Source organism: Lepidochelys kempii, chromosome 1 (assembly GCF_965140265.1).
Source record: "Lepidochelys kempii isolate rLepKem1 chromosome 1, rLepKem1.hap2, whole genome shotgun sequence".
Lineage (NCBI taxonomy): Eukaryota > Metazoa > Chordata > Testudines > Cheloniidae > Lepidochelys > Lepidochelys kempii.
In genome coordinates, this window is record NC_133256.1 from 60,017,098 (window position 1) to 60,032,299 (window position 15,202).

General features: G+C 43.7%; 1 protein-coding gene across 2 annotated transcripts; it reads right to left on the reverse strand.

Annotated features, from left to right (window-relative positions):
* Positions 1 to 1,811: 1,811 nt before the first annotated feature.
* SERP2 (stress associated endoplasmic reticulum protein family member 2) lies at positions 1,812 to 14,824 on the reverse strand. Of its 2 annotated transcripts, XM_073345094.1 has the most exons (3): positions 14,341 to 14,824; positions 9,989 to 10,061; positions 1,819 to 2,221 (listed from the first exon to the last, which is right to left on the reverse strand). In XM_073345094.1, the coding sequence occupies exons 1-3, from the start codon at positions 14,422 to 14,424 to the stop codon at positions 2,181 to 2,183; spliced, it is 198 nt and encodes a 65-aa protein (XP_073201195.1). In that variant the 5' UTR covers positions 14,425 to 14,824; the 3' UTR covers positions 1,819 to 2,180. The 2 variants fall into 2 exon arrangements, 1 of the variants encoding a protein (XP_073201195.1); XR_012159065.1 differs by lacking the exon at positions 9,989 to 10,061 and having other exon boundaries at positions 1,812 to 2,221; positions 14,341 to 14,419.
* Positions 14,825 to 15,202: the final 378 nt, after the last annotated feature.

Genomic DNA, 15,202 nt, shown 5'->3' on the forward strand with positions numbered 1-15,202 from the left:
TTGCCTCTCTGTGCCTCAGTTTCCCCAGCTGTAAAAGATGATACTGTGACCTCCTTTGTAAAGTGCTTTGGAATCTACAGATGACACATGTTATGTAAGAACTTGGTGCTATATTCTATTATTAATGGCAGAGCCAGGAATAATCAGCTGTGTGACCCTGGGAAAGTCATCTTCACTTTTCTGTACCTCTGTTTCTCCTTCCTCTGATTATCTATCTTGCTTATTTAGATTGTAACCTCGTCTTGGCAGGTACTCTCTCTTCCAGTATGTTTGTACAGCACAGTGCACAAAGGGGCCGTGATCTCTCGGTGCTACTCTGTGTAATGCAAGTAATTACAACATGATGTGCTCAGCAACTTTGAAAATCAGGCCACTTCTATTTAGTGCCTAAAAATGGAGTTAGGAGCTGACAATTGTCCCTTACCTTTTAAAATAACTGGAGTGGTGGTTGTTTTTGATATCTTGGGGGCAGATGTTTCAAAGGTACTCACTGACTTTCTGTGAGAGTTGGATGCTTAACTCTCCTTTGTCCCTTTGCAAATCTGTCCCTTAATGGATAACTCTATGCACTGACGCAACAAGCCACCGTGTTTTAGGTGAGACCCCACAGTGCTTCATGTTAGTTGGGGCTGGGAGCGATATTCAGTCTGTGGGGGAAGGGAGAAGAAATGTATTCTGCCTGTAGCAATTGAAAGTAGCTAATTACAGACCAGCATTGCCATCGTGGAGACTGCTTACCTGGAGTGCAGGTAGTGACTAGCTGCTCCGTTGTGGGTAGGATTATAAAGAGGGGCTGGGAGAGATAGCAAAAGGAAGTATGCTCCTAATATTATTCCCACTCATCCATGCAAAGATAATTTACTTGCAGTCTCCAACAGTGTTTGAAACTGTAATAAAAAGAGGAGCACCGTGATGGTTCAGGCCCTTGATCAACGTTGAGAAGGGTCTTGGCTTTTCTCTCCTATGTCCTCTCTTAAAAATTACATTTTGAGGCTATAATTAGGGGCTCAGATTTGAAAAGAGGTTTAAGGCAGTTGGATGCTACCTACTTTAGGCTTCTTTGAAATCCCAGCTTAGCATTTATTGGGTGGGAGGAGGATTTTCAAAGGCACAAATGGTAGTTAACGGCCTGAGTCAGTTGTGGTTAGTCACCTAACTGCCACTTGTGCATATGCAAATCCTCCCTCTCCCGCACTGTGTTGGGAAATGATTTTTCCTGGTCCTGGCGTGCAACCCTAGGAAGAAGTTTCATTAGGGTGGACATTTAGCAGCTACAGAACAATGACCACTTTATTAAACCTGTTTGGGGATTCAGAAAGGACTTTCCGAAATAAAGGGATGTGAAAGAACCTCAGGACGCCAACCTTTTCATCTAATCTCCTCTTGAGTCACTCCCATTGCTTTGGGAAGGGAAGGCTTTTCTTTGCAAACAACTTTCAGAGGATTTCTAGTCAAAGGAAAATCCTGAAACCATCCTGCTATGAAAACATCATTCCTAAATGGCTATATCATGACAACTATTCCCAATGTCCTAAGTGAGTTTTTAATTAGTTCTTACTCGGACAAACCTTCCAGTGGGCCTGATTTCTCATCTCACACCAATGTAAAATTCTTGTAACTCCAAAGAATTTAACTCTAGCCACTCTTGATTTACACCTGTGTGAGGGCAAATCAGATCTACTGAGAGATTTGCCTGAGTAAGGAACTCAAGATTTGGCCATTAGTGTGTGTTTTAAGGGGGAGGGAGGGGAGGCGGTTTATACAGCCATACATTTGGAAAAATGGAACAAATGTAGTCAAGTTGAACATGAATATTTATTTGTAATAAAAACAAATTTCAGCATAAAACAATTAGAATGTACAGAGTAGATAAACAGGCACTCACATGATCACACACAAATACATTAGGTAAAAAGAAATAAATCAACTGAACAGCACTGACAGCTAACCAATGTGGTTAACTCATTAAGTCAATAGAAAAGCAAAATGTCCTTTTCTGCTGTGGCAGTTAAAACACATGCACAACCGATACGACAGGTCAGCAGGTAATTTGGTCTGCCCCATTCAAGAGGAAACGCACAGGTACTCTCAAATAAGAGCTCTTCACATTTAAGTCAGGCTAAAATTGTATCTGGTCCACCATGTTGGATGATAAGGCAATGTCGAATCTACGCAGCTCCTCACATGCCCATCCTTATACTCTGAATGATCTGAAAGATAGCTGCAACAAGGCAAAAAGAGAGGCTGTTGAGGTGCTGGTTAACGTTCCTGAAATTCAATCCTGTACTCCGATACTGCGGCTTTAAACAGCTGAATGGCTCGTGTTCTCACATGCATGATTAGATGTTATCTTGCAAGTGCTTCGATCAGTGGACTTCTTTTGAGTAGGGGCCTACTCCCCCCATTGATGCAAAAAGGATTACCCAGGTACTGTCTAGAACACTAATGGAAGTACCATGCGTAAATCCTCCGGCGCTGACGAGGGATTAGACCCCTTCAACTAGAGTGTGTGCAGCACCGCTGCCAGGCACAACTGCGTACACTTAACCAGTTGGTGGGTCTCTTTCTTGGGAACAATCACTTCTTGTTACAGGGCCGTTTATAAAACGGCTCCTTATAAGTAGGTAGACCAGTAACAGGAATACAACCTCTCACAAATCTAGCCTACTTTAATTATTGCTGCAGCTGATTTGTGGGGGTTGGGCCATCTAAACTCCTGTATTATTCCATACCGTGGGCTCAATCCTGCAAAAATGCACTCATGTGAGGAGCTGCATGGAAGATGATTTTGGGAAGCAAGGTTTTGCCGGATGGGGCACTGTCATCTCAATCCTGCAAACAGATCCGTTCCAGTGGACCCATGCAGAGCCCCACTGTACGTGTGTCTGCCCACGAAGACTCTCAAGACTGGGGCCTATGTTTGCAGCCCACAAACAAGAGCAGTGTTTACTACTGTTTACTAGCCGTGTGGGATGCAAATTTCAGATCAGAAGATGGGACAGTTCCCCAGAACTGGTTAAATGGAAATGAGGCACCTGGCATTGGCCTTTGTCAGAAGACAGGATACTGGGCTAGATGGACCTTTGGTCTGACCCAGTATGGTCGTTCTTATGAGGCAGATTGTGCCATCACAGTTGAAACAGAAATCTCTATTGGTATCAAAGTTGATGGCACAAACTGGTCCTATACCTCCACAGAGAAAAGGACCAGAGCATTGAGTAACTGTATTTCCTGTCCTTTAGTATAGTTAATACACTAATTACTAAGGACTTGATTCTGCAGACCTCATGCGAGCAAAACTCCCACTGACTTCAAGGGACGTTGAAAGGCTGCAGGATCGAGCCGTGGTTCTTAATTATACAAACATGATGTAAGTTCTCTTTATCTGTACCATCGCTGCCTCCTAATCCCTCCGCTCTGGAATGGCATCCATCTGCTGGAACCAGGGAGTGCAAGCACACGAGTCGGTCTGTGCTGACGCAGCTGCAGGGGCTGAGCGTGTCCCGTGAAAAGACCCGGGCCCTGCAAGCGTATTTTCACAGAGCTCCCTCGTCCGTTGCCCTTTTAGAGTTTTGAGGTGTGTGTCTGTAAAACTTAAGAAAAACTGAGAAAAACGCGCTTCCTCTTAAACCGAGACAGTAAAATGCGTAAGATCGGGAAGGGTGACTTTGATTGCTGAGCTGCAGTAATTTACGCTGAGTCTCTGCCCTCATCCTGCAGACACTTGAGAAGCTCCACTGAAGTCAAGGAGGGCGCGGCTACATAGTAGCTGGGACGGTGCTTCCCAGCGACACACTACTCTGCTTCAGCTAGTACGCTCTACGTAGCAGTGTGGCCACAGTGGGTGGCCCAGGCTAGCCACCCATGTAAGTACCCAAGGGGTTGGGCAAGTAGCCCAAGCTGCCACTGCAGCCACACTGTTATTTTTAGCATGCTAGCTTGAGCTGCCTAGCAGGTGTCTATCTACCCACCCTAGGACGCAGGTTTCCAGCGGGCGTACAGACTTGCTGCTTGGTTAAGGACTCCCTCTACAAGGGTTTGCAGAGTCAGGCCTTCATTTTGGACACTAAACGCCAAACCCATTTATTTAAGGTAATACTTAAAATAACGGCCAACTTCAGGGGACAGATGTTCTGCTGGTGTATGTAAGTCAAGGAAGTGATGCCGAATTCCAGCAGCTGAGGATCTGGCCCTGGAACTATCTGATCTGTCTATCACAGAGTTTTTTACTGCCACTCATCACTGGGTTATCTGAGCACCTTCTGTGGAAATCCATAGCAATAGCAAAGTCCACAGTGGATTTCACAGCGCCTCTGGCAGTTCTTTTGTGTGGAAACTCCGCTTGGGGTAGGGTTTGTGGTTTTGATTTTGTAGATGTTTTTAATACACGATTTTGTTTGGTTTTGTATTTTGTTCTGTAAGTGCTTTTATAATTCACTTCTCTGAGATTTATTTTTCTTGCTTAAATAAACAGGATTCCTCAATCAAATGGGATTTTCCCTGCAGTCCATTCAGTTAAGCCTCTTGCAATATTATACTAAATTGAATCATAAGTCGATTAGGCTATGGAGCAGCAAAACTAGTGAAAATCACCTGCTTCTGTCACCTGGCCGGGCCCAGTTTGCCTGACCCACTGTACTGTAGAAAGCTACTATTTTTGCAAGAGGTTTTATAAAACCCAAATTCCACGGAGCACCCAGCTCTGCCTGTAAACCAGTGAGTGAATCTGTTTAATAGCATCTGACTCCAAAGTGCAGCAAGGAACAGGAAAATAGTGGAGTTGCTGAGGAAGTTCAGAGAGAGAGAGAGAAAGGAAGTGGGGAGTCTAGACTCTGAGAAGTTAATAACTTAATGGTGGGAGAGCAGAGCTGAGAGAATAACAGTGCCAGTGAGTATATGGCTGACTAAGAGAAACGGGGGAGACAGAAAGGGAGGCACTAAAAGGGGACAATATTCAACATGGACATTAGAACCCTGAAAGGAGGCCTGTTAGTAACTAACCGATCCAAAGGATTATTAATAAGCAGAGTAAGTTCTATTGGTTGCATAGCAGCATCTCAAGTATTAAAAATACAAGGATGGCTTAGCAGGCATGAAGCAGGGGCGTTAAAATGGTCCTGGTGTCCTGGGTGCTCAGACAGCATGATTGCTTTGTGTGGGGAGACCAAGGGTGGCATTTATAATTGTGTGACTAGTCACGGGGCTTTGAAAGGATTTGAGGATCCTCAGCACCTTCCTGGATTCAACCCCCAACTCTAAAAGGCAGAAACCTTCCACTACGTGTTCATGCTGCAAACCTTGCAGAAATAAGCAAACTGGCGGAATAAAATGAGTTGCAGTTGGACCAGGCAGCAGGGTAGAGGAAAGATGCATGTAAAAACCCATCTAGGCTGAAGAGCTGGATACAGGAAGACTTGAAACTGAAGGAAGTGTGTATAGGAAATGAAGAGGAGGGTGAATTGAGTAGGTCCAAGCTCGCCACAGAGGAGCATAAAAGGAGCAAACCAGCAAAATGAAATTGTGTAAGATCTAGGGAGGAAGAGAATTTGTCGCAAGGAATAAAGAATCTAGAAATACAATCAGAAAAGTGAAGGGTCAAAAGGAGAGGGGAGAAGGACCAGTGCAAACAAGTCAGCTCTCTAACCTAGCTGGAAAGCTTCATTTATCTTGTATTGGAAAAAATAACTATTGGTGCTCAGTTTTCAACTCGTTATAATGATAATGGGACAACCTCCTTTAGGATTCTGGGAAATTATTAGAGACAATTGCTGGAGATGCCAGGAGCAGAGAGTAACAAAGAGTTGGTGCTAGAGTGCCGGATGGAGCAAAGTATCTATAACTGTGGATGCAATGCCCCTGAAGATCCTAAAAGAAGTTGCAAAGGAAATCTTGGAAGCTCAGTCTCTTCAGTAAATGCTGTAGGTCAGCAGAGGTGCTTGTAAAAAGGGCAAAGGGAGTAGGAAGTAACAAGAAGAACATGCACCGGCCAATTAGCTTGACAGTAGTTCTAGGCAAACTCTCTGAACATACAAAATAATAGTCAATGTAAACATTTGGGAGAAAGACATCTCTACACCAACGTGTTTGTTAAAATAGATCACTTCACACAATTACCTTTCTTTGTCCTCTTTACTGATTTAGTAAATAAATGGATGGATTTACCAAACAACTCCAGTTCAGGTAAATTCACCTGCGTCCCCCAGTGTTGTACAGATCCTGTATCACTAGATTAGAATCTCACCTGGCCTTGCAAACCAGCCAGCTTTCACAACAATAATACTTCATGCTCACATGGTTACTTTCATTCTAGGGTCTCAAAGCACTTTGCAATCCTTAATTAATGTTACTTCACATCGCCTCGAAGTGGTGAGCATTATATCCCTTTATAGAGATAAGTGAACATAGGCACAGTAAGGTTAAGTGAGTTGCCCAAGTTCAGACAGTGAATCAGTGGCAGAGCTGAAAAATAGTACCTCAGCTTTCGGGTGTCTGGGACCTTCATCGTAATAAGATTTTTCTTATACCAGCATATTTTAATTCTATTATAGTGACTCATACCAAGATACAAATTCCAAATTGCGGATTAGAAATTGACTGACGATCTGAGGAACAGAGATATTGTAAATGGCAAGTTCTCTATATGTGGTGTCACTGGCACATACTAGGCCCCAGATTATTTAATACATTAATTAGTAATCTAAAGGAAGATGTAAATTCAACCATGCTCAAACTGCTGACAATCTCAACCTTGTAGGATGAGCCAGTTACACAGAAGGATAAGAATCATTTTGCAGAGTGGGTTACATGCAATGAGATGAAATCAAATACGAAAGCCATACACCTAGGAAGAGGAAGTAAGCAGCACTGATACAAACTGGAGGACAGCTATCTGGGAAACAGGATGTCTGCCAAGACCAAGGGGTGATAGTAAGATAGCAAGCGAAATATTCGGTTCAAGTGCAACACCACTGCAAAACAAGCAAATGGAACAGAAACCATTGCTGGTCTCAGATACGTAAATAGGCTTCACATGTATAAACTAGAAAGGTAAGGGGGCCAGACTACGTAGCAGACCTGAAATATTGTGTTTCTTTCCAGTCCTCAGCATTTAGGAAGTATATACAGACACAACACAAAGGACACAAGGATCGGGTCTATAACCTACTGGGGGAGGGAACTAAATGGGCATGTTCTAGAAAAGAGAAGACTAGGGGAGGGCTGGGAGAAAACATGATCACAGTTTATAAATACCTTCAAGGTAATAACAGAAATGAAGAAAGGGAATTATTCCATTCTCAGAAGATGGTAGATAAGGAGCAATGGCCTGAAGCTAAGGAAGGAAAAAAGTTCAGGTTAGACATTAAGCAAAAGTTCTCAACAGTAACAGCCTTTGGGTGGAGGCTACCAATGGAGGTGACCGGATAGTGGATAAGACATTTGCAGGAATTAAGTGGAGACTAGTCCTGCAAAATGTAGGAATCACACTACATGATCCAAGTGGTCTTCTCTGGCTTTAACATCTGTAAATCTGAGCTACAGAAGCTAGGAATTCCCTTCCTTGTGCAGCAATACCCCAATATACCTTTTCCAAAATGGCACCATCTCAAAACTGAGGTCCACATTGCAAATGGAATGGTAGCGGTGCGCGTACTTCGTCCAGTGGCACAATCTGGCCTTTGATTTGCATGGTGCAAAGAGATGTGCAACAGGGGCAGGTTCCATGTTGGTTGTTACATGGTTGTACAGTGCCTGGCACCTTGGGGATGGGGCCCAATGTCAAGAATAATTAAAAGGACTACAGTGAAAGCCATGTGTGATTGCAATGGCTCAGAAGAACAGCCCTGAAAATGTTTGTGGAAAAATGAGGCATTTGTCTAATGGATTCACTACTGAAAGAACAAACATAGCCATAGCAAATACTGACGTTTGATAGAGCTCTAAAAATGACAAAGATAAACATCTGAGCCACATTATTATGATGTCTCTTCAGATAATGAAACCAATTCAATGGTTCTCACCAGGCAAAACTCCCATTTCAGTCAGTGATTAGTTAGCATGAGTAAAGAATGCAGGGTTGAATTCAATACCACAAAATGTTCTTGCTTGGCAATCAATTGGATGTACTCTGTCATTTATCACCAGCATATTTATTTATCTTCTTTGTATCTCCTATGTTCAGCTATTTAACCTAGTTTTATTTTCTAAAAATAAGTAACATTTTGACTTTGTTTTATTGACTTATTTTCAATTTCATTTTTTAAAAAATCACTCGTTTTTTGTCACTTTTCTTAGCGTTTTTGTTGTTGTGAGCTCTGGGGCAGGGTTGCATGTATGTTGTTTGGTCATCACTGCCCAGTAAAGTGGAGCCCTGATTGGGATTCTTCGGTGCCCCCCCCCCAACAGAACTAATAACTACATAGGGAACTGCACTTTGACCCTGCTCTTTCTTTCTTTCTGCCAAAGCATGTTTGAAACCACATGATATCTTGTCATGGGAAGGAACTATTATTTCTTGAGACACTGACATCACAACTGATGTGTCTAAAAAGCATCTCCATCTTTATTGTTAGTTAGAGGCCATGTAAGGGAATAAATAAACATGAAAGTTCACAGGACACCCAACTCCATTACATGTCTTTGGAGCTGCAGGCTAGCTGAAGCCGGAGGGTTTGCAGCAGTCTAATGTTATGCTCTACATGATTGTTAGCTTTAGCAATCCATAACTACAGGGACAACCCAAATTCACCAAAAACTCCCACTGACTTTGGTGGGAGGGAGAGATTTGGGTGCATAAGGAATGAGGCATCAGGCCTTACATTAGCACCGTTTAGAAGAACACATCTAGCTGCAATGGGCCGTGGTGGATTTATCAAACTACCATTTGTTTTTGGGGGGAGTTGAAATCCTGCTTTAAGATTAGGTGAAAAATAGGCCCAGAAAATTCTCAAAAATGGCATTTATTAAGTCAGACATCAACACAAAGGTCACTGCATTCCATTTCTGAAAGCAATGCAATACCAATGGGTAGCTCTATGAACAGAGCAATACCAATGGACTAATCCTTATTCCAGGGTGGGTCTGTCTATGACCCGCTCCATCTTGGGGCTCTTAAAAAAAATTACTATAAAACACGCGTCTTGTGAAAGATCTTAGATTGACAACCTGGGGAAAGAAACTCCTCTGGGTACAAAAGGAGCGCAGCAAAGGAAGTGGAATCATATGCTCCTGCACACTACTTAGTCTTAACTCGGCTCTGGAAGGTAGTTAAATCCCTCCCATTCAGTGGCCTCTTTTCTGACTCTGCCAATAGATGTGCCACCTGCAGCCAAACTGTAATGCAGATTTTGTGATTTGGACACCTGTCTGCTAGGAACTGGACTACTACAAAGAACTCATTTTGTTTGGGCCATTGAATATATTTCACATTCATCACATGGTAACGCTATTACCATCCCAGCCCAGGTTCAAACCTACAGCCTAGAGGTGAAAGAAAAATTAAGAGGACATGGAAACTTGAGCCATCCGGTCCCACTTAGAAATGAAACTCCAGTTTTAGACTGAAAGCGTAAAAAGCTTTCCTCTTAGGATGCATTTGCGCTAAGCAAGACTATATAATAAGTAACGAATGATAAAGAGTTGAGAGGAAAAATAAATTAAACCACTTGCAATCTCCAGAAACTTTTCCTAAATGCTCATGTAGATTTCTCTGGGACAGATCCAGAGCCACAATGTATGCCAAGCATCAAATTCGATTCATAAATACACACACAGAGGTTCCCATTGGCTGCAGTGGAAGTTGTGTGCATGCATCCTGGGTCCGAATTTTGTCCACAAACTTTTAGGGTCTGATCTCACTCCCACTGAAGTAAATGGGAACCATGCCACTGACTTCAGTGGGAGCTGGATCAGGCTCTTAAATGCTTTTCTACTGTCTGCTCAACTCCCTCCCACACCCCTTCTTTATCTATTCTCAGTGGTGTGTTCATACCTGATCCACAGACAACAAAAACAAACAGTGCCAGTAGCCATGGTCCTACAGGATATTTCTCCTCTTGGGGCCTCTAAAATGTGGGGGGAAAAGAAGATTTCAGTTTGTTACCAGTTTAACCAATTGTCGTGGTAGCTCATTTAAAAATAGATGCAAAAAATCAAGATAAAGAACTGGTGGGGTTTCAGCTTCAAACCTCAAACAGTGAACATACTCAAAAGGTCTAACGTAAAACAGTTTACTCTATTGTCATAACTGCTTCACAGGAATGCTAAGAAGCTGAAAGGAAAAGCTGAAGCACAATACGCTAACAGAAGAGTAATAGAGGATAATTGTATTTATAGTAGATCAGACAGCTTAATTCAACAATATTGAAATCTCCCATTTCCCCCCCTTTAAATAGAATAATGACTCTCACAGATTCTCTGCAGATCAGTCGACTTGAATTTCTCTAGGGAAAGGTAAAGTGAGTTTTATTCCTCAATGTTTGCTTATCTATTTCTGTCCTCTCCCCTCCCACAGTTGGGCTGTTTACTAGTCTCCCTTGTTCTATCTATATTTTAAGTTCTTTGAGACAGAAAATATGTTCTTAGGTGTTTTCTGAGATACCTAATAGATGTGGGATGCTTGAAAAATAACTATGTTCCCTGACTGGGTTGTCACTTTAGAACTAAACATATATATCCTACAGCCAATTCCCATCCACTGGGAGAGGAAATTGTGAAAAACAATATCAAAGGACACTCATTTTTTATTTTATTTTGGTCAGCATGTGCCAAAAATATCCTTAAGTTAAATATAAATTTGATAAACAGTCACAACTCTAGTCAGTTTATTTTAAGGACGCATGACTGAATGTTCTAACAGGTCACTTGGAAGGGGAGAGGAAGGAAGGAAGAAGTTGATGGTCTTCTATGGCCAGTTTGAACTGCTGACTTTTGTTTTGATGTATGATTATTGTTTGGAGCCTAGAGCACTAGATAGAGGCTTTTATAACTAAGCATAAATACAAACATCTTAACTGTAAGATTTCAAGGACCACACAGAGGGAAGAGGTGGACAGGTGGACTTAGAAGCTTCTTACCAACCAAGACATGAGCGGAGGGTTATATGATGACATGAGATACTATGGACATAATCAATGGAAGCAGAGGATTCACACAGCACGAAGATCAGGACTGGGCAGGCAAGTAAAGAAGGAATTGAAAGTCATATCTGGGTTCAAGTTGTGGAATTGTGCCTAGAGGAAGGATGGTTTTGTGATGCTTGCGGTCTCTGGAGATCTGGTTCAATTCCAAGCTCTGACACAGACATCTTGTGTGACTTTGGGTAAGTCACTTCATTTCACTGTGCCTTAGTTCTCCATCTGCAAAATGGCAACCATAATATTTGCTTTCTCCCAACTGTTGTCTGTTTAGACTGTAAGCATTTTGGCACAAAGACTGTCTATTACTGCGTGTTTCTACAGTGCCTAGCTCAAAGGGACCCTGGTCTTGGTTGAGGCCTCTAGGGGGTACTATGTTACAAATATGAATAATAATGGATCTGCAGTCCTGATCCAAACCAGCTTGATTTTTAGAAAGCTAGAGCTTCTGCTACTATCTAATTCTAGAAGCGCTGCATGGAAGAAGTGCCAAGTGAGTGGAGGCTAAAGGCAGAAAAGTGGCCAATGGAAGGAGAATGGCAAAAGATGGGGTGAGAGGAGAGAAGCTAGTAAGCAGACTGGAAGGGAGGAGGGAGAAGTGAAAAAAGAGAGAAGGAAGGGAAAGGATAGCAAAAAGGTCAGAAACAAAGAAGAGTGAGAGGAGAAAAACCAAAGGGATGACAGTAAAGAGGAGGGTAGAATTATCCAGTGGATAGGGCACCAGACTACACATCAGAAGACTCGGGTTCTATCCCTGGTTCTTCTACCGACCTGCCCTCTTAATGTGGGTGTGTCATACAACCTCTCCGTGTCTCCATTTCCCCCATCTATTTAAACAGTGTTAATAATGCTTTTTAAAGCACTTCAAGATCTCTGGGTGAAAAGTGCTACATAAAGGCTTAATTCTCCATTCATCAGTATGATTTTTTCCATTGACTTGAATGGGGTGCAGGATCAAACCCTAAGTGCTCAGTATTATCAGAAACAGGAGAGGCCTCGAAATAATAAAAAAGTCACAGACAATTTGTTTCACCAGAGATAAGATCTGTTGTTAGTCACAGACACTTCCTCCAGACAAGCTGCTTCATGCATCAGCGAGTGGTAGGAACAACAGAGAAAAACAGTCACGTGACTTGTGGTAAATAAAAAACAAAGGTATGTCCCTTACTTTTGGCCATTGGCAGGGCACTGTCCCACAGCCTGGCATTTTTAAATCAACCTTGAAACATTTTAATTTAAAATGCATTTATTTATTTATTTTTAAATAACTCATCCTATTGTGTTAAGGATTTGAAAACTTTAGCAGTTTTAATGTATTTTAAAAAGAGCATTTCAGGTCACCTTTAAGGTGATAGTGTGATTCACCCAGGTTAACACTAGATTACAGCCAAATCTCATTGAACAGAAATCCCATTTTCTGGGCTAGCTCAGTCACTCAGGATTCTAGGATGGGGGAGTTAAGAGATTAGTGTAGATCAAGCCTAAATCACAATTTATTTCAGTACAACTACATCGCTCAAAGGTGTAGAAAATGCACACCTCTGAGCAACAGAGTTATACCAACCTAACCCCTGGTGTAGACAGTGAGCGCTATGTTGCCACTGACCTAGCTACCGCCTCTCAGGGAGGTGGAGTATCTATGCCAATGGGAGAAGCTCTCCCGTCGGCATAGGTAGCATCTTCACTAAACCCCACAGTGGTGCTGTTGCTGCCTTACAGCTTACATTTACAGGTGTAGACAAGCCCTAAGTGGCAAGAGCTTCTTGGCAAAGCAAAAATCCCAACTATGAATTTCCAGCAGTTCCCTGACATTATAGTAACAGGGTTCTCTTTGAAACAGTTACTCTTGGGGTGGGGGGAGCTCTGAAAGAATAGTGAGCTATTAATAAACACTCAAGGTTTTGTGGGTGGAATTAGAATAGCAAGAGCTCTAAACAACTTTGAGAAAAGGGGAGCTAGAGCTCAGACGAAAATCTTTCCCATTAACCAGCTTTCTAAGAGCCCTTTTGAACACTCTGAATTTAAGCAGCTGAAATGTCAGTGGCTCAGCCGAGTCCATTGCTAATACCAAAATGCATGAATCTGAGCACAGTTAAACTCTTCAATTTTCTATCTCAGCGTATACAACTGGAGCATAAGTGCGACCTTTATTTAAAGTAATAAGCAAGATGTCGTTAGCTGGAAGGCTATTGCCTCATCAGGTGTGAGGGCTGTTGTCCCAGCTGACCTGCCAACTCAGTAAGGGCTCCATTTTAGTCCCACTGTACCTGAGGGTGGAAGTGAGCCCTAAAAGACTAAATGGGATCACAGCCGAGTTACTTCTTTTCTATTGACATAGGCTTTGTATTGACTAGGAAAAGTGGTCAAGTTCAGGTTGCACTCAGCTAACTTGTACTAAACTGGTCTAAACTCAATTACTTTTCCTCATCAAGACAAAGCCATAAAGACCAACTAGCTAAACAGCTCATTCAAATAAAATAGCCAAGAAAAAAGAGATTCAGAGGCCTAAAAGACTTTCATCTACAAAAACCCATTTTACAATTAGTAAAGTCAAATAAACTGTTATGTTTGAATCTCTTAAAAACCAGAGGCCACAGGAAATAAACCACAATAACTCCCCTTGGTGCTATCCCTGTTCGCGAGATAGAACCCTTTGAGAGTACACCTCCATGCCTGTGCACTTCCAACAGCTGTAATGTTGCAGCAGCCAGCCCTGGTGGATACTGATACATGTCCCCCTAGACAGGGATGGATGTGTTGCGTGTGCTGCATTCTCTCTTCTCAAGTGGCTGGGGTGTGTGTATATTTTTCTTTGTGTTACAGACTCTACCCCTTCTGAGTGTTTAGGTGGAAGGTGTGTGAGAGTCAATCTCTTCCTCTCCTAGTGAACACTTTTGCTGTGTATTTTCCAGGAGACACTGACACCTTCAGTCATCGTGGTGTGACATTTCCTCCATTCTGCCGCAGCTTGGGACAGGAGCCCCTGATTTTACTATCCCGTTGTTCCACACCCCTAGCTTGGCTGGAGCATTTACTCCCGTCAGCAGCACAAGAAGGATCATCCTCTGCTTCCCCTGGGGCTCCTGTAGCTTGTTAACCCTTTAGCTCACGATTCCCACACCTTCCCACGTGTTGAGCCGAGGAATGGGCAGAGAGAAGCCCTGCCTCCTCGCAATCCCCTCTGCCCCCTCTTCCCATGTCACCTTACCAGGGTTTTGGCTACGTTCCCTCTCTGTGTGATGTTTTTGCTGTGCTTTTCGTTAGCCATCCGGATCCGCTGTTTGGCCACCATCGCTCTGGGGTGGAGATTTAGAGAGCTCAGAAATGCCGGAGGCCACCTGGCTTCTGGGTCTGGTTTGTGACGAGCCAACAGAACACCCCCCACCCCCGTGACGGGAGTAACCGTGGCTGCTACTGCCCTGAGACCCAGCGCTGGTTCCTCAGTACCCCCAGCTGGCTGCAGACTGAGGAGAGGGGGGCTGGCAGGATGGATGGACGGAAGTAATCTCTCATCTCAGGAAACCCTCTCCTGCTTCCTCCTACCCTTCCGGTCCCCCTGCTGCCTAAACACAAACGGCACCTGCCAGGGCTGCCTGCAGCCTCCGCGTTCCCCTGGCTGCGAGCGCGCATCCCGCTTGCACTGTGCGGAGCAGGGAGCTGCCAGAGCTCGAGTGGCGCATCCGCCAAAGGTTCTCTCTCAGCGTTCCGTGGATGGAACGCTGCAGGAGACAAGGTTCTGCGGGAGGCGGCTGCCAGGCGCTGATTGGTGGTTTGAGAGGGACGGGTGGAGCGAGCGTTCTAACGCGCGTTGCCCAGCGTGGGCGTGTTCTGGGCTCCGGGCGTGGGGCGCACCGGCGGGGCTGGTGAGTCGTCGCCTGCAGCTACGCCAGTCACACCCTTGTAGGTGGTGCCCTAATTCGGCCTTCACTTGCCCTCAGAATTTGCTCCCTGGCCAACACTGGGATAAAAAATTGCGGCGGAGGGGGGAAATAAGGGGACCAAGATGGAAACATGAATATAATGTAAGATTGACCATACTGGGTCAGACCAAAGGTCTATCTAGCCTCGTA

Coding starts and splice junctions, on each gene's coding strand:
- SERP2 (XM_073345094.1), bottom strand. CDS start 14,424: ATGGTGGCCAAACAGCGGATCCGGATGGCTAACGAAAAGCACAGCAAA. Junction 10,062..14,340: donor GGAACGTAGCCAAAACCCTG/GTAAGGTGACAT, acceptor CCCACATTTTAG/AGGCCCCAAGAGGAGAAATA. Junction 2,222..9,988: donor TTTTGTTGTCTGTGGATCAG/GTATGAACACAC, acceptor GCCTTGTTGCAG/CTATCTTTCAGATCATTCAG.